Source organism: Stomoxys calcitrans, chromosome 3 (assembly GCF_963082655.1).
Source record: "Stomoxys calcitrans chromosome 3, idStoCalc2.1, whole genome shotgun sequence".
NCBI classification, from domain to species: domain Eukaryota; kingdom Metazoa; phylum Arthropoda; class Insecta; order Diptera; family Muscidae; genus Stomoxys; species Stomoxys calcitrans.
Window position 1 is genome coordinate 186,265,372 of NC_081554.1, and position 25,438 is coordinate 186,290,809.

At 37.3% G+C, this 25,438-nt stretch overlaps 1 protein-coding gene across 1 annotated transcript in view; it reads right to left on the reverse strand.

Annotated features, from left to right (window-relative positions):
* LOC106092019 (uncharacterized) overlaps positions 1-25,438 on the reverse strand; it is a 471,923-nt gene that overhangs the window by 11,482 nt on the left and 435,003 nt on the right. Inside the window, exons 17-18 of the mRNA XM_059365737.1 lie at positions 17,918-18,089; positions 17,005-17,817 (exon numbers count right to left, since the gene is read on the reverse strand). Of these exons, the coding sequence (XP_059221720.1) occupies positions 17,005-17,817; positions 17,918-18,089 (985 nt within the window). The remainder of the gene's footprint in view (positions 1-17,004; positions 17,818-17,917; positions 18,090-25,438) is intronic.

Consider the following 25,438-nt stretch of genomic DNA (forward strand, 5'->3'; position numbering starts at 1 on the left):
TCTGTTTAGACTTTTCACTACCGCTTGACTTCATCTAATACTTTTTGTTACCCCAACCATAAAAGCTTTTCTTCTCAATTTTAAAAGGAAAAACTGCAAGCAATGTCACTGAAGAAACACCAAAGATTAATCCTTTTAAGCCTGCTAATGAACTGACCTCAAGGAAGCGTTAAACGCATTGTAAATACAACACTTCTGCAGTTACTTCTTGGCATCGTCGAAGACTAAATTGGGAAATGCGGGGACAGAAAGACGGTTATTACCCAAACCACTCAGATTATCATCACGATTAAGAATATCTGTACTGAGTGTGGTCGTCGAAATTTTGGTGCATATTTCGAGATATTTTGAAGAGAATTACGATCAATCTTCCCTTTCTTCTTTGGAGTATAACATAAAAAAAATATTTTAAATGTTGGTACTCTAGTGCGTATGATTTATAAAGATTATGAAGTTTCCTTAGTAAATTGGCCATAACTCGCAAACCACTCAAGATATTTATGAATTTCAAAAAGTTTACGAAAATTTACAAGCTTCCAAAATATACAGTAATAAAAACAAAAGAGAGTTTACAATTGATATGAAGAGAAAAAACTTTAAAATATAAAAAAATTGTTTTTTCCCATTTTTTTTTTAATTTTTTTCTCAAAGATTAAAAAGTGCAAAGTCTTTTATATTTTCTTGAGTTTTAAGGCAGCAAATGGTTACCGATTTTCTTGATTGCAAATTTTTCCTTTTATAGATCTGCTTAGACTTTTCACTACAGCTTGAGTTCAATTAATACTTTTTGTTACCCCAACCATAAAAGCTTTTCTTCTCAATTTTAATCGGAAAAAGTGCAATAAGTGTCACCGAGAAAACACCAAACATTATAAGCCTTCTAATGAGCTGGCCTCAAGGAAGCGTTAATCGCATTTGGAATTGAAAACTTCTGCTGCTACTTCTTGACATCGTCCAAGACGGATTTGGAAAATGCATGGACAGAAAGGCGGTTATTACTAAAACCACTTAAAATGTCATGAAGATTTAGAATATCTGTACTGTATTTGGTCTTCGAACTTTCTGTGCATATTTCGATATATTTGAAAGGGAATGACGCTATTACCCCACTCTTATTCTTAGGTGTATGACATAAAAAAAGTATTTTAAATGTTGGTACACTAGTGCGTATGATTTATAATAATTATGAAGTTTCCTTAATAAATAGGCTATAACTCTCAAACCATTCAAAATATTTATGAATTTCCAAATGTGTACGAAAATGTACAAAATTCTAAACTATTTTGAAAAGAAAACTGCAAAATTATTGCTTTTGGTATGGCGAGAAAAGGCGTTTAAATTTGAAAATTTAAACATCAAATATTGTTTATCCCCAATTTTTTGGTTATAACAAGGCTGTTATTTTTTTTTTTTTTGTTGAAATTCAAAGAAAATTTTGTGTCATTGACTTCACTAATTCCAAAATGTAACTCTAAAAGTTCTGTCTTGACTTTTTCCTATTACTACACTTCATATAATGCATTTTGAAGTGGTGATAACGTTAAAATCCTTCCTTCACCCTTTTTATTGGTAAAACTCCACAACATGTCGCTAAGATAATACAAAATTTTAATCCTGATTAGCTTAGCTGTAATGATAGTTTGTTGACATCACATCAGTTTAATTATCGGTGTTAACCGTATTGAACATTGATAACTTCTGTTGCTTAAGTTGCTGACATAGTAGTTTGCCCCTGTTCCTTAATGGAATATTCATGGGCAAATTTGCATTTACTGACATAATATAATCCATAGTCGAAGAATTCATGCAAGGACGGACGGACATGATGTTATGCACTTTAAAGGTATTGGCGATTGAAATTATCTATACTGTGGGTGGTGTTTGAAATTTGGATTTTATTTTAAGGTAACGTAAACGAAATAAATATTTTGGTACACCCAAATCCATTACAGGAAGATATAAGAAAGTGTTGTAAGTTTAGGTACTTTTGTGCGTATGATTTATAATAATTATGAAGTTTTCTGAGTATTTTGGCCATAACTCTCAAATCATTCCATGTATTTACAAATTTTAAAAAGTTTACGGAAATTTACAAAATTGTAGAAAATAAAAAGAGGAAAAAGGAAAAAAATTGCTTTTGCTATGAAGAGAAAAAGCCTTAAAACGTAGAATAAAAAAAAAAATATTTTTAAATAAAAAAAAAAAAAAATATTTTGGTAAAAGTTATTTTCCTAGCCTATGCATTCTTATTCTTTTCTTAAGTATATAGGAAAAGGAGTATGATTTTACAAACCGAATAACGTAGTTAATATATCCCATATCCTATGTCAAAAGGTTTAAAATAGTTTTTTACATTTTGGTTCTCTAGATCGTATAATTTATAATAATTATCAAGTTTGCTAAAAGTTTGCCATAACTCGTAAACTATACAAGATATTTGCAAATTTCAAAAAGTTTATTGAAGTTTAAATATTTTTTTTTTAAATGTTGTAGAGAATGATTAGTGTTACCAATTTAAACATTATTTATCAAAATTAAATTTTCCTTAGAAATTTTCCATAAAATTTTAAAGTGAATTATGTTATCTAAATTATTGATAAACTGACGATCGGTGAATGACGGTTTGGCCTAGGCACAATACCAGCAGTCCTATTTCATTGAGAAATATTTATGCAAAATTTGGATTACATAGCTTTGTTTGTTTAAAAAAGAGATGGAAAGAAGGACAGACATTGCAAATGCAAATTTGGCCATGGACATTCCACTAAGGACAGGGGAAAACTTCTCGTATATCAATGACTGCTGTCCCATTCAAGTTAAATCTCAATGATAAGGAGTCTCTTTTTTATAGAATAGATCTTACGGTGAGCTGCTGTGTGACACCTCTTTGCCGTTTTTTTTTCAAATGGCATAATTTCTCACACATTTCGCCAGGATTCGAAAGCAGGCGTTCGGCGTCATAGACGGATATACTAATCTTTGCTCTACGGTGTTTTTCGAGGAACATTGCTACATCCACTTGAATATCATGCGATTTAGAATATCTATGCATTCAGGATTCCTCAAATTTTTGGGTTTTTGTTTCGAGGTTTACAAACCGAATGACTTAGTTAAAAAACTCTCTATCCTATGGTGAACGTTATAAAAAAAATTATTAAAATTTTTGGTACTCTAGTGCGTATGATTTATAATAATTATAAAACTTCCTTAGTAAATTGGCCATAACTCTCAAACTCTTCAAGGTATTCGCAAAATTAAAAATGTTTTCAAAAGCTTACAAAATCCTTGAATATATGTTAGTTAAATTACCCCCTATCCTATGGTGAACTTTATAAAAAAAATAATTATTTTAATTTTTGGTACTCTATTGCGTATGATTTATAATAATTATAAAATTTTTTTGGTAAATTGGCCATTACTCTTAAACCCATCAAGGTATTTGCAAATTTTAAAATGTTTTCAAAAGCTCATGAAGTTTTTGAATATATGGTAAATAAAATTATATGCAGTTTACAATAAGTAGGACGAAAAAATTTATTTAAATTTAAGGATTGAATTTTCTGAAATTTTCTTTTTAGGCTTTTTTTGCCTCTTAGGGCAAAGTTAATTAAATTTCACAATTTTTGTTTGTTTCTCTTTCGAGACGAGCTCAATGTGTGTAGCAATCTCTGGGTTTCCTTTCCCATTTGCAAAGAAAATCTCCGGTCATTGAGCTCGTTTAAATTCTTGTTTCAAAGGTTATATCAGTGCAAAGTAATGTGCAAAGTAATTTTATTTTCCATAAACTAAAAAGCAGATAATGTCAATGACTTCTTTAATATAACATTTCTTGTTTCTTAAGTTTTGTCTAGATATCTCCACACTGCTGGACTTCCTATAATACCTTTTGGTAGGGTGATAACACCTAAAAGCTTTTACTTCCAACTTTTATTTTGGTTTGCATTCTGTTTTTCTTTTTTGGGAAACTTCACCGTAATGTCATTGAGAAAACACCAAATGTTAATCTTTATTAGCCCACTAACGAGCTGTAACGACACTTACTTGACATCACAGTAGTGCAATTATCAGTGTTAACCGCATTGAGCATTGGAGAACTTCTGCTGTTACTTCTTCACATCATCCAAGTCGTTTGGTCGTTTCATGTTCTTATTTTCTTTGGGTTTCCCGTTTCTTGTTTTTGGTTTCATGTTAAGTTATCCATGTCAATGATTCCCTCTGGTCATTGTCTAAATAAATATTTATTTTTGTTTGCTGTTCTGTGGGATTTGGATTTTAAGCGCATATTTAGAATTTTAAATTGCTTAATGCTAACGATAAACAAGACAGGGTGGTTGCCTGACTCAATGGCTGGCTGGCTTGCTGGGGCAAGAAATGCGCGATGTTGAGTACCACATCAACCGCATCACAGAGGGTGCTTTCAACTAGCTAGTGATGTGACTGTTACTGTAACAGTTCAAGCTTTGGCATCTTGGAATAGTAAATCTACTAAAACAGATTAAATATTTAACAATAAGCCCTAAGCGGTTGTTTACCAAAAAAAAGAAAAGACTGAAAACGAAAACTTCATTGAAACGAAAAACCCACAAAAATTGCAGCATTTATGTTGAGAGTCATCCACCAAGCTAGAGTGGACCCCTGAACATTGATAGCCAACACCATGGAATATGGACAAGCAATTGGTAAAAGATGATAAGAGTTGCCATGGAGGTATTTCAAAAATTTTCAAAAAACAAAAAAATGAACGAACATGGGGAAAATAATGAATGGACAGACGGACATCGGTAGATCAATTTAAAAGTCATGCCATCGAGAACACCTATATTTTTAAGTTTATTGCAAATGTAAGTTTTTGTCTAAAGATTTTACAAACCGAATGACGTTGTTATTATTTTTCATATTGGTGCTGTAGTGCGTATGATTTATAATAATTATGAAGTTTCCCTACTAAATTGTCTGTAACTCTAAAACCATACAAGATATTTTCAATTTTTTAAAAGTTTATGAAAATTTACAAAATTTGCAGAAATATGTAGTAAAAATTGATGAGTGTTGCCTTTACAAATTTTTTTTAATATTTAAAAAGAAAAATTTTTTTGAAAATTCTAAAAAAAAATTTTAACATTCTTCAAAATTTAAACTTCCTTTAGTATAAACATTCATATTTATATTTCAAAAATAAGCCCGTGCTCTCATTACCGATATAAACATCGGAGCTATACCATATTTAGACCGCCTATCCCGGCACGGGATAGCTGTGGGCACCACTCAGGCTGGAACATAGATGTCCGATCTGTATGGTGTTCATTACTGTCACGAGAAGCTTAGCTGCGAGCTACCGGGCTCGTTCACAGGTTCCGGATAGTGGAATGCCCCTTACGGAGTAGCTGCAACGGCAGTCGAGGACAATCAGCGGTATCGAGCTCAAAGTGTCAGTGAGAGGTCGGGTGGCACCGGCTCTTGCCTAAATACTGAGTGCCTATGATGCTCGATATGACAAGGCGAGCTTTTGGCGCCTTTAAATAACTAATGGACACCCTATTCCCGAGCTTGCTCACCTACAGTAGCTTGACGAGGATCGCCAACTCCACATGAAATTGTGACTACAACAACAACTACATGGATCGTATATAACTGTGATTTTTGGAACCAATTATTATCAATTTAGAGCAGAATGCTCCCCTCCAGGAGCTTAACAAGTTGAATCAAGAAATGGATTTATATGGGAGTTACAACCAAATATTAACAGTTTTGTCCCACTTATAACACTAACCGATCTGTTATAGCGAGAAGTTTTTGAGGAAAATTTTTAGCAGATAGCTTTTTTCGTTCGTATATCAAAGGGTTGGACAGACGGACATTGCTGTATGAAATTAACTGTCATGCGACCAAGAATTTCTATACTTTCTAGGTTTCTCGAATTGTTGAGTATATGTTTTGAGTTTTTTCAAATCGATTGAAGTAGTTAATATGCCCCCATATCCTATGATGATAGGTATAAAAAAGCATTTTTAATTTTGGTGCTGTGGTGCGTATGATTTATAATAATTTTTAAGTTTCTTTAATAAATTGGCCATAACTCGCAAACTACTCAAGATATTTGCAAATTTCAAAAAGTTTATGAAGGTTTACAAAATTTAGTACCATACAGAGTATGTCATGCTTAAAGGCATGCTGCTGGGCACAGGAATTTTCCAAGGTTAATATGGAGTATGAAAATAGGATATATCTCAAAAACCATATTTTTGGAAAATGTCTCGGAAAATTGATTTTCTTAGCAATTAGGCTTAAACTTTTCTTTTCATGTATTTTGTGGAAGTTTGATTTTCTTTGAACATACTCAGGAATATTTTTAAAAATTGATTTTTGGAAATTCTCAAAAAAAATCTTGGAATTTTTTTATTCAAAAAATGTTTATCCGTCTATATTTTGGTGGTAACACTGCTGAGTATGATGATGGGCCTGAAGACTCTGACCATAGCACCAATCCCTGTGTTGACAAGTATGTTTTACCAATGTGTTCTGATGTTGGTCTTCCTTTTTGGATTTTTGTTTTCATTTCAAAGCCAAAACTGAAAATAAATTGTAAAACATTGACAAGACACTAGTCCTCTGATGTCCCTTTTTGCTGATTGTGTTATACATGGGGTTTTTGGCTTCCAAGTCAAAGGGCCCTTTGCCTTCGGGGCTCAATTGAGGTATAACGCCCAAGTAAATAGGATTGCTTACAACGGAAGCAGCAGCAAGAGCAGGAGCAGGAACAAAAATGTATTTGACAGTAGGACATGAGCATTAAAATATCAAGCACCTTGGCTATATTTCCGGTTTGGGATTTAAGCAGACACAAACACACGCACCTAGACTTAGCACAACAAATACCAGAGTACACAGCCATTGAAAGGCAAATGGTTGGGACAACAACTGTGAACCTCATCTTTTGAATGGCTAAAGGTGTACAGGAAGTGAAAGGAATAAAAACCTACTTCTGAAAAAAACCAGAAACAAAAAAATTATCATTCATACATAGTTGAAATAGATCTCGTCTGGAGTTCATTAAGATGGGTGATAATGATTTTCGGGGGAAGTGTTTTTCTTATTTAAGAGTAACTGGGAATGAGATAATACTTTAATGTTGGGTAGAGGAATTAGTAGGACGAAAAGATTTTACCACATGGAATAAAAGAGAAGGCCCATGGCCTAGGAAAAATATAGGCATGCAAAGTTAGAATAGTTTCGGCCTTAACATAGCCCAACAAAAAATAGTCTAAAGGCGTTAAATCGCACGATCTAGGCGGCCAACGGACTGGTTCCAAACGTGCAATAAATTATTCACCGAACTCTCCTCTCAATAACTCCATTGTTACACGTGCTGTGTGGTATCGTCTTGTTTAAACCACATGCCATGCAAGTCATGCTCTTTTTGGGCAAAAAAAAAGTTGGATATCATCTCAATGAAGCGCTCACCATTCACCGTTACGATACGATTCCCATCATCTTTGAAGAAGTACGGTCCAATGATGCCACCAGCCCATTAACCGCACCAAACTGTGACTATTTCTGGATGCATTGCTAGCTCTTGCAATGCTTCTGGCTGATCTTTACTCCAAAATAGACAATTCTGCTTATTTACGTACCCATTGAGCTAAAAATGAGCAAAATGAGCGCGCGATGAATTTTTTAACAGAGCACGCATTTTGATAATAAAATTCAATAATTTGCAAACGTTGTTCGTTTGTAAGACGATTCATGGTTAAATCATAGACCAAACTGAAGATGTCTGACAGTGAAACAAACCACGAAACGTGCGTGAGCTGTTTAAACCAGGTTTGCCTAAAAGGATAATAGCTAAAAAATCACCCTATATTTTTGAGCTCCACGCCATTTAAAGAGAATATGATCATGTCCGTCATTCTGTTCTAGTAATCTTCAACTATGACGTGTTCTACGTCAAGCAGAATCAGCCGAAGTTTTCAATGCGGTCAACACTCCTGATTGCACTTCTGTGATGTTAATTAACTGACGTTACAACTCGTTAGGAGTAACATTAAAGATGTTACCCAGTGACATTTGCTGAGGAGTTTAATCAAAAAAAGGAAAAAGAAAAAAATCTTAAAAGGTTGTTATCCTCCCAAAAGATATTTTTTGAAGATAAACAGTTGTGAAAAGTCTTCACAGAACTTTAGAAATACAAATTAAGAAATAATTAAGGCTGTAACTTTCATTCCCCTTGAAACCCAAGAAAAGAAAATTTCACTGCACTGTATTGACTTTAGGAGAAAAATTTTAAAATTTTCTTATAAATTTTTTTTCTTGGATTTTTATATTTAAAAGCTTTTTTTCTTTCAAACCAAAAGAAATCTCCTGATAGGTTTCTTTGCGAAGTATTTTAAAATTTTGTCAATTTTTATAAACTTTTTGAATATCGAAAACATCTTGAATGGTTTGAGAGTTATGGGCAATTTACTAAGGAATCATCATAATTATTATAAATCATACGCACTAGAGTACCGACATTAAAAATATTTTTTAAGGCACTCAACACTTTCATCTAGGACCTATGACCCTAGATTGCTATAGTAGTAGTGCTAGCCATGACATTTTAAGTCGATTAAGTTTTTTTCTTGAAGGCCACCGTAGCGGTGGTCTGATGTTCTCTCGAATCCTCGCGAGAACATCAGAAAAAAAATGTCAGCTGTGGTTATCTCCTTACAAATGCTGGCTACATTTGTGAGGTACTATGCCATGTAAAAACATCTCCCCAAAGAGGTGCCACACGGCGACACGCCATTTAGACTCGGCTATAAAAAGAAAGTCCCTTAGCATTGAGCTTAAACTTGAATCGAACAGAACCCATTGAAATGTGAGTAGTATGCCCCTGTCCCTTAATGGAATATTTATAGGCAAATTTGCATTGACTAGTTTTGTTTCTTGGAATATCTGGCCCTTCTGCCCCACTCTATTATCTATACAAATAAGTACATTTTAAAGCTTTTTTTCTTTTAAACCAAAAGAAAACTCCTTACAGTTTACTTTGCGCCATATTTTAGAATGTTGTCAGTTTTCAAAAACTTTTTGTATTTCCAAAAATTAAATTTTAAAGCTTTTTTTCTTTTAAACCAAAAGAAAACTCCTTACAGTTTACTTTGCGACATATTTGAGAATGTTGTCAATTTTCATAAACTTTTTGAATTTCCAAAATATCTTGGGCGGTTTGAGAGTTATTGGCAATTTACTAAGGAAACATAATAATTATTATAAATCATACGCACTAGAGTACCAACATTAAAAATACTTTTTAGGCACTCATATGCACTCACAAAATATAAAAAAATTATTTTTTTTTTGCATTCTGAAATATGGGTCCATGACCCTAAATAGCCATAGCGACAGTACTATTGGTTCTTGGTTTATAGCCATTGCATTTTAAGGCGATTAAGTTTTGTTTCTTGGAGTTTCTGGCCTTTGCGACCCACTTTATTATCTATACAGTACATGACCCACAAAACCATGCCGGCCGGTAACCAAACATCCGCAACACCACAAACTCTGAGCAGTGACCACTACAACACAAAACTTAAGAGCTGGTTCTAAGTATCCTTTGGGTCTATTCTTATCCTTTTTATTTTTTTCCTTATTACAACACTTTTGAGCCTCTGTTTTCTTTTGGCCCGACTTTCTTGCATAGCAACTGTGTACTGCGTTATAAAATAAGTAATTATTGTTATGGGTTGTTTCATTCACAGAGGACTTAGGTTATAACTTAAATAGCATTTTTGTTCTTTTTTCATTCCAAAGCAAGAAGAAGAAAACCAATGTTCGTTGTCCCAAATGTGGTTGGTTTGTATATGGATTATAAGATCTTACAGTAGTTTCTGTACAGTTTTAAGAGTCTTTTGTAAGTCTTATAGCAACACGTGACATACATTTGTGGAATTTTTGTCAGTATTTTAATCTCCACCACTTAGTAAAATATATATAAAAGAGTGAACCAAAGATCTTGGCAGGATTTAAGGATTTTAAATGGGATTATTTAAGATGAACACATTTTCAGCTTACATTCTTCAAGCATTACATTTATTTTGTGTGCTGTATGATTGATTATAAATTAATAATATTTCAATGGAATTGCCCAAACTGACATGTCACTGGAGATTTTTTTTTAATAAATTCAAAAGTCCCTTGTGTCACGTGGAGTGCAAAAATTAAATCAGTGATTGTTGAATAAGGCTAAGGATATCTTCTTATTGGACAGACGTTGTTAGTCAATGTATGGCAAAATATTTTGCAAAAAACCAATTCTGGGTAGTTTAAATTGATTTGTTTTTCTGATATAAACTTAATATCGAGAAATTCTTGGAGAAAACTAAATTCTTGTCTACCATAAAGATTTTTTATATAACGCACATGTGGCGTCATACAATTTCTTTTAAAGGACGTTTATTAAATATCCTTTACCAGGAAGGAAGAAGTATTGAAGAAGTATTTTTCAATAAAATTGGTCTACAAAATATAAAAAGTTTTAAATTTTTCCCAGAAAGTTCGGTAAATAGTGTTGCATGATGGATTTTCTGTTATCAAGCCCACGGTGCGTATGATTTATAATAATTCGAGATTGTTTTAATAAAACTTCCATAACTAAGAATCAATTTGGGATTTTTCAAAATTTCCAATTGCCTTTGATGCGAAACAGAATGCGGAACGTTTATTAAATGTCCTTTACTAGGAAGGAAGAAGTATTGAAGAAGTATTTTTCAATATAAATGGTCTGGAAAATATAAAAGTTTTAAAATTTTCCCAGAAAGTTCGGTAAATAGTGTTGCATGATGGATTTTCTGTTATCAAGCCCATGGTGCGTATGACTGATAATAATTCGAGATTGTTTTAATAAAACTCCCATAACTAAGAAACAATTTGGGATTTTTCAAAATTTCCAATTGCCCTTGATGCCACACAGAATGCGGAATTATGTGGATACTACACATATAACACAACATACACAGCTAAAGGCAATTGAAGAGGCATATGAATGAATCCAGTGTGACGAACGCTACATATTTACGCAATTTTCGATTGAAATGTATAATTTTTTGTGTGATTTGAAAAAAAAAATTTCTTTAATCTACTAGTGTGTAGTGAATTAAGGGATTTGAAAATACTTTCAAATGAAAAAAAAAATTTACTCCCCTACATTAAAAAAATGGTCACAAAGTCATGTGACGCACGCTACAAAAAATGGAAGTGTCCTTTGAGGTTAATGTATATTTTGGACATTTCAGACAAATTTTGAGTTGTTAACCTCAAAAATGATATTCTATGTTTTAAAGATGAACAAAGGACATTTTCAAAGTTGTGTCTAAATTTGTGTTGAGAACCACCATGATTACTGTCGCTGTTTTGCTTACGCAGACTACCAGTGAATGCGATTCTCAGCCGTGTTCGTGATCGTGATTGATCTTGTATCATTTTTACCCTGCAACGGATTGATCCCGTTGGGGCGCTTACTTTGATCAGCAATAACCTTGATCCCCGGCCACCATTGTGACCATGACTCGGTCGAGATCATAAATAACCATGACCCCATAAATCTGTTAAACGGTTTATTTCAGCCGGGTTCAGGGTTTTTACACAGGCCAGCAGTGACCTCACTTTGTAAAACGGATCGTTGCTGACGGTGTGCTTCGCAGTATGCTTACCAGTGAATGCAATCCTTACCGCCGTCTTTGCCGTGACTGGCCCGTGATCGTGAGTCACCCTCACTCCATAAATTTGCCGTCGCCGAACTACCAGTGAATGCCGCTGAACAAAACCTGCTATTACCGCAGTTGTGCTTACGCAGACCATATGTGAGTGCGACTTACGTCTGCCTAATGACATGAATCGCCGTGACCCCACAATTCTGTTAAACGGTTCATTTCAGCCAGATTCAGGGTTTTTACACAGGTCAGCAGTGACCTTGATCCAGGCCATATGTGACAGCGGCTTACGTCCGCCTAGTGATCTGAATCACCGTGACCCCATAATTCTGCTAAACGGTTTATTTTGGCCAGGTTCAGGGTTTTTACACAGATCAGCAGTGACCTGGATTCACGTCCGCGTTGGTGACCATGAGTCACCCATGATTTTGAATCAATGTCGCAGGTTACTAGTGACCATGACTCTTCTGTGATGGGGATTTAACTTCACCAAGTCACTTTTAAAATAGGATCATTTTCCCCGGCTGCTTACACATAATACCAGTGACCGCGATCCACGTCATCCTTCGTTAAAGTGATATAAGATAAGTGAATAACATTGTCCCCCAGACTTTGTAAAACTGTTAATCGCAGTCACTTCGGCAACATATGAATTCGATCTTTGCTAACGCAGGCCAAAAGATACCCCTATTCACGTCCACGTTGCTTTTGTGTGCGTGAATTACCCGTGATCACCGTGACCCACCAATGATCATGAATCACTGTAAACTTTGGCAAACGGATAATTGGTGTCAATGTGCTTAACCAATTCGGCAGTATCCTCTATCCTCGTCATGCATTGTGACTGTTCCAAGCCCGTATTCGTGAGTCATTGTGACTTTGTAAACTCAAACAGCCAATGGGGGAATATGACCCCCGGTCACCTTCGCGCCGGTGACTGGCTCTTGATATTGTGATCCCCGTGAACCCCTAGTAAACTCACGCAGGTCATCGGTGAATATGATATGATGAAACGGATCTTTGCTAACGCAGGTCAAAAAACACCCATATCCACGTCAACTTCTGCTTTCGTAAGCGTGACTCACCCTTGATCACCGTGACTCTATCACTCTGTCAATGTGATAGAGGCCCCAATGTGCTTACGCAGTTTGGTAGTATGCTCGATCCACGTCATGATTTGTGACTGTGCTACGCCCGTAATCGTGAGTCATTGTAACTTTGTAAACTCACGCAGCCCATCGGTTAATATGACCCCCGGTCAACTTTGTGCTCATGACTGGCCCTTGATTTTGTAATCCCCGTGAAGCCCCCACCTTGTAAACTTGCACGCAGGTCGTCGATAAATATGATGCCCGGCCGTCTTCGTGACTAGCCCGTGATCGTTTGTCACTGTCACTCCGTTAATTTATGTTTCGGATCTTTACTAAAGCAGGCCAAAAGTCACCCCGATCCACGTCTACTTTTGCTTTCGTAAGCGTGACCTACCCGTGATCACCGTGAGACACCAATGACCATGAATTGCCGTGACTCTATCACTTTGTCAAACGAATTATTGGCGCCAATGTGCTTACGCAGTTTGCAGTGAGCTTGATCCAGGTCATGCTTTGTGACTATGCCACGCCCGTGATCGTTAGTCATTGTGCTTTTATTAAGTCACACAGCCCATTGGTGAATATGATCCACGGTCAACTTTGTGCTCATGAATGGCCCTTGATTTTGTGATACCCGTGTGGGGTCCATCGGCGAATATGATCCCCGGCCACCTTTGTGAACGTGACTGGTCCGTGAGCGCTGATCACAATCACTCCGGCAATTTATGAAATGGATCATTGCTAACGAAGGCCAAAAGACAACCCGATCCAAGTCCACATCTACTTTCGTGAGCGTGACTCACCCGTGATCACCGTGAGTCACCGTACCTCTATAACTTGGTCAAACGTATCATTGGCGCCAATGTGCAAAACCAGTTCGGCAGTGACCTCGATCTACGTCATGCTTTGTGATTGTTTCACGGCCGTGATCGTGAGTCATTGCGTCTTTGTGAATATGACCCCAGGCCACCTCCTCGACCGTGACTGGTTCATGATTTTGTGAAGCCCTCACCTTGTTAACTCACGCAGGTTATCGGTAAATATGATCCCCGGCCGCCTTCGTGACTGTGACAGCCCGTGATCGTTTATCACTGCCACTCCTGCAATGCATGAAATCGATCTTTGTTAACGCAGGTCAAAAGATACCCCGAACCGTGTCCACTTCTTCTCGTTTATCATTGTCACTCCGATAATTTATGAAACGGAACTTTGCTAACGCAGGCCAACACCTCCATCTACATCCATTTTTACTTTCGTGACCGCGACTCACGTGTGATCGACGTGAGTCACCGTGTCCCACCAATGACCATGAAACACCGTGACTTTATCACTTTGTTAAACGGATTATTTCCAACAGGGTGCTTACACAGGTCAACAGTGACACCGATTCACTTCCGACTTCGTGACTGTGGCACGCCCGTGATCGTGAATCACCATGATCTCATAAAATTTTTTAAATTGATTATTTCCGCTGAGTTGTTGACACAAGCTATCAGTGACTGAGTTTCAATTCGCAGTTACTTCTCCTTCATGACCGTGACTCGCCCGTGATTGTAACCACTGTGACTCCAAAACTTTTAAACAAGGTTTTTTTTTGCAGCTGGTCAGCTGGCGCAGGCCGCCAGTGACTATGACTAATGATGTTCGGAAGGGTTGCTTACGCAGGGCAAGAGTGATCGCAATTCAGGTCTTCTTTGTGCCAGTGCACGTGAGTTGTCGTGTTACGAAGACTCACGTGATTGGTGAGTTAGATCCAAATCATAAGTGTGTTAAATCATGCTCAAGACACTATTCGTGACTCACAATAAAATCATGACTGACGAGACGCTCATAACTCACGAGACGCTCACGACTCGCAAGACGTTCACGACTCAAGAGACACGCACGAGTCGGATTATTTCCAACGGGGTGACTGCGATTGATTATGTCCGCTGGGGTGTTTATACAGGGCACCAATCAACTCTATCAACGTCTTCTTCGTGCCAGTCCGGTGGATGCCGTAAGCCTACTACACTTCCCACCATTTACCCTTGTACTAAGAATAACTTTGGTCTACTCTAGAGATGTGCACGTGAGTTGTCGTGTCGAGCGTGAGTCATGTGAATCGTGAGTGAGATCCAAATCATAAATCAGTGCAATCATGCTCAAGACACTAATTACGACTTCCAAGCAAATTCACGACTCACGAGACGCTCACGACTCTCGAAACAGTCACGACTCATGAAACACTCACGAGACAATCACGTCTCATGGCCCACAAGAAATCACTACTCACTATGTACTCACAACTCACGAGACACTGACGAAATGCTCACGACTCACGAAAGTGTTTCGTTGTGAGTACATGGTGAGTCGTGATTTGACGCGGGGCGCGAGTTTTTCGTGAGGCGTGATTGTCTCGTGAGTCGTGACTGTCTTGTGAATCGTGAGTGAGATCCAAATCGTAAGTGAGTGAAATTATGCTCAAGACACTATTCACGACTCCCAAGAAAATCACGACTCACGAGACGCTCACGACTTTCGAAACAGTCACGACTCACGAAACAATCACGTCTCACGAAAAACTCACGGCCCACGAGAAATCACTACTCACTATGTACTCACAACTCACGGGGCACTCACGAGACACTGACGAAATGCTCACGACTCACGAAAGTGTTTCGTTGTGAGTACATGGTGAGTAGTGATTTGTCGTGGGGCGCGAGTTTTTCGTGAGGCGTGATTGTCTCGTGAGTGTTTTGTGAGTCGTGACTGTCTTGTGAATCGTGAGTGAGATCCAAATCGTAAGTGAGTGAAATTATGCTCAAGACACTATTCACGACTCCCAAGAAAATCACGACTCACGAGACGCTAACGACTCTCGAAACAGTCACGACACACGAAACACTCACGAGACAATCACGTCTCACGAAAAACTCACGGCCCAAGAGAAATCACTACTCACCATCTACTCACATCTCACGGGGCACTCACGAGACACTGACAAAATGCTCACGACTCACGAAAGTGTTTTGTTGTGAGTACATGGTGAGTCGTGATTTGTCGTGGGGCGCGAGTTTTTCGTGAGGCGTGATTGTCTCGTGAGTGTTTCGTGAGTCGTGACTGTCTTGTGAATCGTGAGTGAGATCCAAATCGTAAGTGAGTGAAATTATGCTCAAGACACTAATCACGACTCACAAGAAAATCACGACTCACGAGACGCTCACGACTTTCGAAACAGTCACGACTCACGAAACACTCACGAGACAATCACGCCTCATGAAAAACTCATGGCCCACGAGAAATCACTACTCACTATGTACTCACAACTCATGGGGTACTCACGAGACACTGGCGAAATGCTCACGACTCACGATAGTGTTTCGTTGTGAGTACATAGTGAGTCGTGATTTGTCGTGGGGCGCGAGTTTTTCGTGAGGCGTGATTGTTTCGTGAGTCGTGACTGTTTTGTGAGTCGTGAGTGTTTCATGAGTCGTGATTTTCTCGTGAGTCGCGCGTGAGGTAAATTTTTGTCTCGTGAGCGTACTTGAGTCGACATAATAAGAGGTGCGCGATCGTGCGTGAGTAACATTTTTTTCGTTAGCGTGCGTGAGCGTGAGTGAAAAGTTACTCACGCACACATCTCTAGTCTACTGCCTAACATGTTAAGGCAATCCTTGAACCATGGCGTTTTCGTTGTTCATTAACTGCAATGTTGGGTGTTTTTCTGCGTATGAATAACCAGTCTTTGAAGCGATTCATTAATCAAACAAAAATGACTCGTGAGCCAAATTGTGATTAACCTAAAATCATTTATTTAGAATGGAATTAAACTTCTCGCCATTAAACCTAATTTGTTGTTTAAATTATCATTTATAATATTTTAAAGTTTTGTTTTAAATATTTCTTAGGGTTATAGAGCTATGGGCAATTTAAGTAAAATGCTTCATAATTAATATTAATCATACGCACAAGTGTCCCAATTGTTAAAAAAGGCCAAAGCACATTTAAATATTAAAGGCTTCTATGCAAAATATTTAAGATAAATGGTTCCTTTAAACTACAGGATACGAGGATGGGAGTACAACCTTTTCTTCTTTTTCCTATACCAAGCTTAAGATTTAATTCTAAATATTTTAAATAAATTTTTCCATATTTTGTTTCATTTTCCATTTTTAATTTATTTTTTTTTTCTCTTCTAATCAATTTTTCTAGCTTTCTTTTCTTTCTATGCTTCTACTTACCCGGAGCAACTCCCTGTAATATGTCCAGTGTTTCTACTCCAATGTAATCACTATTGCTGTTGGCCGGCTGCTGCAGCATTTGTTGTTGAGCATGTGCTGCGGACAAATGACTCCTGCGACTTAAGCTCCCTGTTAGGGACATATTTAACGCTGAAGGTGGCGGTGGTTGTGGCAGCGGCATATTCATCGATGTTGTCCCATATGCATCATAATAACCCATGGAGCTGCCAGTAACAACTTGTGGCATACCAACACTATGATGTTGTGGCTGTTGTAAAATATTTCCACTATTAGCACCAAGCAACCCTAGGCCGCCCGCACCAGTACCCGCTAGAATGTTGCAGCATCTCGTGGCTGGCGATGTTATTGATGTAACCGTCGACACTCCAGCACTTGCTGACGATGGCAAATTGTTGGCTTGTGAATGTTGCTGCTGTTGCAAGCATGTCATATGTTTTGAGGCAGCTTTACGCTCCAATGTGCCACCACTGCTGAGGGAGCTGGAAGCAGTGGTGTGGTTGTTAACGCCTACTACTGCTGCTGCTGATGGTGGTGGTGGTGGCCCAATAAATGTTTCCACACTTGCCACGTGATGATGTTGCTCTTGTTGTGATGCTGCTGAACTACCCCCACCTGCCAACAAGGGCAACATTTGACAGCGTGGAGCTGTAGAGATTATGGTTAAGCCCGGCATTTGACATGTTGCAGCACTCATTTCCAACTGTTGTCGACGTGCCGGTGATGGTGGCGTTTTATGCATCAGCGGTGGTGCAGAGCTACTCAATTCCGACTCCTTTTCATGATTGGTGTAAACTTCAAAAAAAAAAAAAAAACAGTAAAGAAAAAATTTATAAAAAATGTGAGAATTTTCTTCCTAAAAAGCCAAAGGTCTGGAAAGCTGTGAAACACTTACAACTAATTGGCGCATTTATGGTCCCTGTACAGTAGTTATCATCTAGACTTGTTTTACTGGAACTGAGTTTCTTTTTCAGATTATCACTCGATGAGTATCGGCCCATATTTCCTCTGTGTGGCCGCAAAGGAGATTCAGGCTTTATCACAAAACAGCAGAGTATGGTAAAACCCTAAAAAGAAAAAATAAAATGAAAATATTAGAAAAGTTACAATACAAAAGGCAGTAACTGTTAAGACAGCCAACGTAGCGCGGAGGTAAGCTTGTCCACCTATGATGCTAAACGCCTGGGTTCAAATCCTGGCGAGACCATCATACAATTTTCAGCGCAGGTCATCCCCTCATAATGCTGGGGATATTTTTGAGGTACTATGCCATGTAAAAACTTCTCCTCAAAGAGGAGTCGCACACCCCCTTCGGACTCGGCTATAAAAAGGAGGCCCCTTATTATTGAGCTTAAACTTGAATCGGACAGCACTCATTGATATGTGAGAAGTGTTATCATTTCGCTTCTCAAAGAAAAATATCTGTATCTCGGAATAGGTACTGCCTGTTAGGGAAAAATTTTAAAGCCTTTCAGCAGTAGGCTCAAAATTGACCCCAAAGACCCAACAGCTGCGTTGGTGGCATCGGACCGTAGTATGTTGTCCCCCCCTCCTATAGTTGTGGGTGCCTTGGCCCCTGTAGTCGAGAGTAATGTTTCAAGTGCACAACCAGTCGTCAGGCTAACAAATGAGGAAGAAACGGATAAACCAGAGGGATTCACAGTTCGTCCTCAGTGGCATCGGTGGTGGCATCGGACCTTAGTATGTTGTGCCCTCTCTTATAGTTGAGGGTGTTTTAGCCCTGGTAGTCGTGAGTAATGCTTCAAGTGCACAACCAGTCATGACGACTGACTGACAAATGCGGAAGGAACGGATAAACCAGAGGGATGCGCCTCAGTCTTTAACGCCTGACCTTCGACTCCCTTATCCGATTTTGATGACATTTCATATATTTACTACTAAGAGCATCTATGTTGAGGTAGTAAATTTTAAAATTTTCTTAAAATTAATTTTTGAAAAAAGTTTTAAAAAAATTTTGAAAAAAAATTTTGGAAAAAAATTTTGAAAAAAAATTTTGAAAAAAAATTTTGAAAAAAAATTTTGGAAAAAATTTTTGAAAAAAAAATTTTGGAAAAAATTTTTGAAAAAAAAAATTTTGGAAAAAATTTTTGAAAAAAAATTTTGGAAAAAATTAAAAAAAAAAAAATTAAAAAAGATATTTCTTTTTATTTCCTAACCCACTTAGGCGGGGCACGTTGAAGGAAACTGAGGAGTATGCACCGGCAGCGCCATCGGGCTAAAGTTCAAGATGCTGGAAGGGGTAGAACTGACATTCCAAGCACTTCTAGGGCATCTGGAAAGAAAATCAGATCTTCCGAAGAGCATAACACTACTAAAATGCTAAAAAAGAGCTCCCCGCTTTCAACTACTCCAGGAAGACCAAACCAAGCCCCCGGCAGTGTCCTAAGGAGGGAGATATAGTCGTTATGGAAAGCTGAAAATGAGCTCCCCGCTTTCATCTACTAAGGGATGACCAAGCAAGCCTTCCCGCAATGGAGACTCCAGACAGTGTCTTGCTGAAAAAGAGCTCCCCGCTTTCAACTACTCGAGGAAGACCAAAGAAACCCTCCGGCAATGGAGACTCCACACAATGTCCTACGGAGGGAGATCAAGTCGGAAGGGAAAGCTGAAAATGAGCTCCCCGTTTTCAACTACTCGGGGAAGACCAAGCAAGCCCTACCGCAATGGAGACTCCAGACAGAGTCCTGCGGAGGGAGACAAAGTCGGAACGGGGACAAAGGAAGCGCGCATGGCCCCTTAAACTTCATGGAGGACTGTGACTCGTCCAAAAGGATGACACAGCCATCACTGAAGGGAAAGATGGTCGCTCGAAAAGGGTTAGGAGGCGCCCTCTTACTCTAAAGTGGAAAGGAAGCAAAACAAAGATGAGGAGGTGAGTATGAGTATGCAATCATCGATATCCTCAGTTGATCTAGTAGGACTCTACCAGACCAACGATCCCAATTGGAGGATCTGTTTAACGAACGGATTTTCGAACATGTGTGGAACTCTGAAGGGGGACACCCCATACAAATGATGAGCTGCGAGTATAGAGGGGATATCTTAACTGAATAAATTGATGCCGTCAAAAAGTTCGTAGAACCTATTCACAATCTCTGGGAGGGCGAAAAGCTCGACCTGTTGAGAAAGATGGACATCCCCCAGCTTACAATGGCGACAGTCTTCATCAAGGGTGGGGGCAGCAATTTCGCGACGAATCGCATGATGCAAGGCTTTAACAAGCAAAACCAAACTTTTGTCTCCGAGAAATGGGAGGTATTCCACAGGGAGGAGAAGGAGGAAGGAACTCTAGTAATATAGGGCATTGATCAAGTCTTCATGGCAAGTTTGGCTAAGACTAAAGGCATGGTGTACCACGAGACCAAGGTTGCCTTTTTCAAGACTGAGAAGGCCAGGATAAGCAAAGATCCCGATATTGAGATATCAGGCAGTGCAGTGGCAGGACACTCAATACCGCCTAACGAACAGATGGCTGACGACGAGATCATCGCCGATTCTCTCAATAATTGGAGGACTAGAATAAGCAAAGATCCTGATATTAAAACATCAGGCAGTGTAGGGTCGAACCAAAAAAGGAACCATCAACGACTTTCTCAAGATTCGCAAGACTAGGATAGGCAAAATGAAAATTGACCCATGAACATTCCATTAACGAACAGGGACAAACTTCTCACATATCAATGAGTGCTGTGCGATCCTCTTTTTTATAGCCGAGTCCGGACTCGGCGACACCTCTTTGGGGAGAAGTTTGTATATGGTAATACCTCACAAATGTTGCCACTAATAGGAGGGGATAAACACCGCTGAAATTTTTTTTCTGGTGTTTTCGCCAGGATTCGAACCCAGACGTTCGGGAAACGGTGGCCCATTAAAGCCACATTTATTACACGATTTTGCTGAAATTTGGGACAGTGAGTTGTGTTAGGCTAGTGGACATCCTTCTTCAATTTGGCCCAGATCGGTCCAGATTTGAATATAGCTGCAATATAGACCGATCTCTCGATTTAAGGCTTTGGGCCCATAAATGGCACATATATAGTCCGATGTCGCCGAAATTTAGGACAGTGTGTTAAATTAAGGTCCTCGATATACTTCTGCAATATGGTACAGATCGGTTCAGATTTGGATATAGCTGTCGTTTAGACCGATTCGCCGATTTATGGTTTTGGGCCCATTAAAGCCACATTTATTATCCGATTTTGCTGAAATTTGGGACAGTGAATTGTGTTAGGCTCTTCGACATTTTTCTGCAACTTGGCGCAAATCGGTCCAGATTAGGATATAGCTGCCATATAGACCGATATCTCGATTTAAAGACTTGTCCCCATAAGAGGTGCATTTATAATCCGATTTCACAGAAATTTGCCACAGTGACTTATGTATGTATGAAATGGAAACAAAAATAAGTAAACTTGAACAGAAAGTATTAGAGAAAAACATTGAAATTAACAACTTAAACAACAACAACATAAACGCAGTTGAAACAGTAGAGAAAATAGCAGCAAAGCTGAATGTACAAATGACTGAGAACGACATCGATAACGCATACCTCACGAAAGGGAAAACAAAGCTTATTGTTGAGTTCAGCTCTCTTCGTAAGAAGAGAGAAATAATGGACAAAATTGAAAGGCATAGAATCGAAGCAACTGATGTCAACAATGACGTCAACAATGACGATGGAACGGGCAAACATAAGTACATTTATATAAATGATCAGTTGACTGCAAGCAAAAGACATTTGTTGTGGATGGCAAAAAACAAAGCCAGCGATGCCAATTGGAAGTTTGTATGGGTGAAGCATGGGGAAATTTATGCACGAAAAATTGAGAAATCTCCCGTAGTCAACATCAACTGTGAAAGTGATTTACAAATGATATGCTAAACACAGCGATTATAAATTATTGATTGCAATAAAAACAATAAGAGAGAACTGGGAAAATATAGGAAAAGTTGAACTATTTGTTGAAAAGAAAATACAAATATATATATATATCAAAATCGAAGAAATAGACTTCATAATACATTAAAAGTGAATTACGTCTAAGGACTGAATTTGAAAAGTACAATTACATAGATAAAGAAAAAGATTGATAAAAAAGTAAAATAAAATGAACAATAATACTGAATTAATTTATAATTACAATCAAATAAGTGAGTTTTATTTGAAGTATCCACTTTCATTTATTTATATGAACATTAGATCGTTAAGAAAAAACTTCTCAACCTTCTTGGCCAACATAAATAAAATCATCGATTCAATTGAATTAATTATACTCGTCGAAACAAATATTGCAGATGATGAAAATGACCTTTTTAATATTAATGATTTCAATGGCACCTTTCTTAACAGAGAGGGTATTGGCGGTGGTATAGCCATATATGTGAAACGAAACTTAAAGTACATCACAATGAATCTTACTACCCAATATTATGAATCAATTCGACTAGACATATCGATTGGCAATAAAGAACTATCTATTCTATCTATCTATCGCCCTCCAAGTAAAAACACAAGATTGTTTATAGATGAGTTGGAACATAGTATTAAAGAAATTCATAAAAATCAGGCCTTAATAATAATTGGTGATATGAATATTAATATAGCCGCAGAAATAAACAAAACCACTAGATCTTACTTGGATATGATGTCCGCTTATGGTTTAGAATGCATGGTTACCAACATAACAAGAGAAGAGGTAAACAAAAATAAAGGTACGTGCATTGACCACCTATTTATACGTAAAACCAAATCCATACCATCAGCTAGCGCATCGGTTATACTCACTACTATTTCGGATCACTACTCCCTATTCGGATGTATGGGAGTCGACAACAACCAATTTATAAGCAGCGAATGCACAGCGAAGGGAAATGCAAGCATTAGCAAGGAGCCATCTAAATTTTTTTCAGTTAATTCTAAAAAAGTAAATGATCTTATAAAAAAAACAGATTGGAGGAATATAATTAATCAAAATGAAAGCTGCAACGCAAAATTTGAAAGTATGTATCTCAAATTCAAAGAAATATATTCAAACTCGACCCAAATGTCAAAAAAAATCAAAAAAAAGAAACAATTATCCATGGCTGAGTGACCAAATTTTGAAATGTTGCGATATGAAAGACAAACTTTATCAACGGCATAGAAAAAACAGAAACAATTTAGAAAAAGAAAGAGAATATAAATCATTCAACAACAAACTTAACCAAATGATAAACAATGCCAAAAATGAATACAGGATGAAGGAATTCATAAAAAATAGAAAAAACATGCGTGGTACCTGGTCATTAATAAATGAAATTATCGGGAAAAAAACTCACAATGTGGATGAAGTCATAAAGAGAAACTTCAAAAATATAGACCTAAAAATAGTTACCGAAGAATTCGCTATACAATTTAAAGCAAATGTCCAAAATATTCTTCATGACTGTGATATAAAAACAAACTTTTCTCAAGTAATAAGAGCCCAAAATACAATTTTTATGGAACAAACCAATGAAACTGAAATTTTAAATATAATTAAAAACATTAATTCCAATAAAGGAGCCGGCTTTGATGGGATTCGACCGGTGGATATTAGAAAAAATGCAGAAATATTTGCACCAATAATAACCAACATTGTAAACTCCAGTTTAAATGAAAACGTAATTCCCAATATGTTTAAAACTGCACTTGTAAGGCCTATATATAAAAATGGAAATAAAACTGACTATAACAATTATCGACCAATATCTATTCTACCAGTGATCGAAAAGGTACTGGAAGAAATTGTTGTACGAAGGATGAACGATTTTTTGTGCAGATATAAGATTATAAGCAAGCAGCAATATGGTTTCCAAAAAGGACGAAATATTAACCAACTACTGGGTCACTTTTCATCATATATAAATAAATGTCTAGATACAAAAATGCATTGCCTCGTACTATTTGTTGACTTTAGCAAAGCGTTCGACACCTTATCACATGCAAAACTTCTTGATGTACTGGAAAGAGTTGGCATACGAGGAAACTGCCTTGAATGGATCAAAAACTACTTGTACTGCAGAAAATACAGAGTCAAAATTGATGAACATCTGAGCCAGGAGAAGGATTTGCATTATGGAGTTCCTCAAGGATCAAAACTCGGGCCCATACTATACCTAATATATGCAAACGAAATGATTAGACAAGCCAACTGCAGCAAAATATTTGCCTATGCTGATGATACGGCTATAATTGTTGCGCACAATGATTTGGAGAGAGCAGTAGAGAATATGCAAAATGAGCTTTACAACATAACAAAATGGTGCCATGACAATGGATTAATCATCAATGCGAACAAAACCAAGCTAATGCATATTAAACAGCCTCACATTCCAACGTGTGACATAAACATAAAGTTTCATAACAATGACTGCCTGCATAAGAAACAACTATCTACAACATTTGCAAATGATACATGCGATAAAATAATCGAGGTAGTTGGTACATATAAATACCTTGGAGTTATGGTTGACCATAATTTTAACTGGAAGGAACATATTCTGAACCTGAATAAAAAGTTAAGAAAAGTCTCCTATGTGCTTTATCATCTAAATAATTGTGCGCCAATACACGTAACCAAACAGGCGTACTACTCATTAGCGGAATCCTACATACGTCACGGCATTACAGCATATGGAAACTCTTCTCATTGCAATACACTACAAAAGTCTCAAGATAGGCTAATTAAAATATTAATGAAAAATAAATCAGCCAATTCACCCCGCAATCACTTACAATACGCCTCCACTCTCACCCAAAGATACACTTCCGTCCGACAAAATCAGATCAATTATAATACACCCGAAGAGACAATAAAGGAGTTCATGAAAATTCAAAATATAATGACCATCAAGAACATTTATAAAACAACAATAATCAAGGAATTCGAAGACGCAAATTTTTTGGAGCCTATCAGTCACTCCCATAATACGAGAAGAAGAGCTGAAGGAAGATTTAAAACGCCAAGATTCAATAACAAATATGGCAAGAACTCGATTGAAGTACAATTACCCAGCATTTTAAACGCCTTGCCAATGGAAATTTTTAGCTTACAAAACAAAATTAAGAGAAGAAAAAATATTAAACAATTTTTCTTAAACTCGCAATGAAGCGAAAAATTTAAATAATATTGTAAAATATGAACTAAGAATCAAATTTGTTAATTAATTTTTTTATACATTGTCTTTTATAAAACCTGCATACAAGCCACGGCTTCGCGGGGATTATTTGTTATGTATGGAAACAATGTGTTACTCAATAAAATTCAAATTGAAATTGAAAAAAAAAAAAAAATGTTAGGCTTTTCAACATTCGTGTCGTTTATGGTTCAGATAGTTTTTTTTAGATATACATAGCTACTTAAAATATCAATAG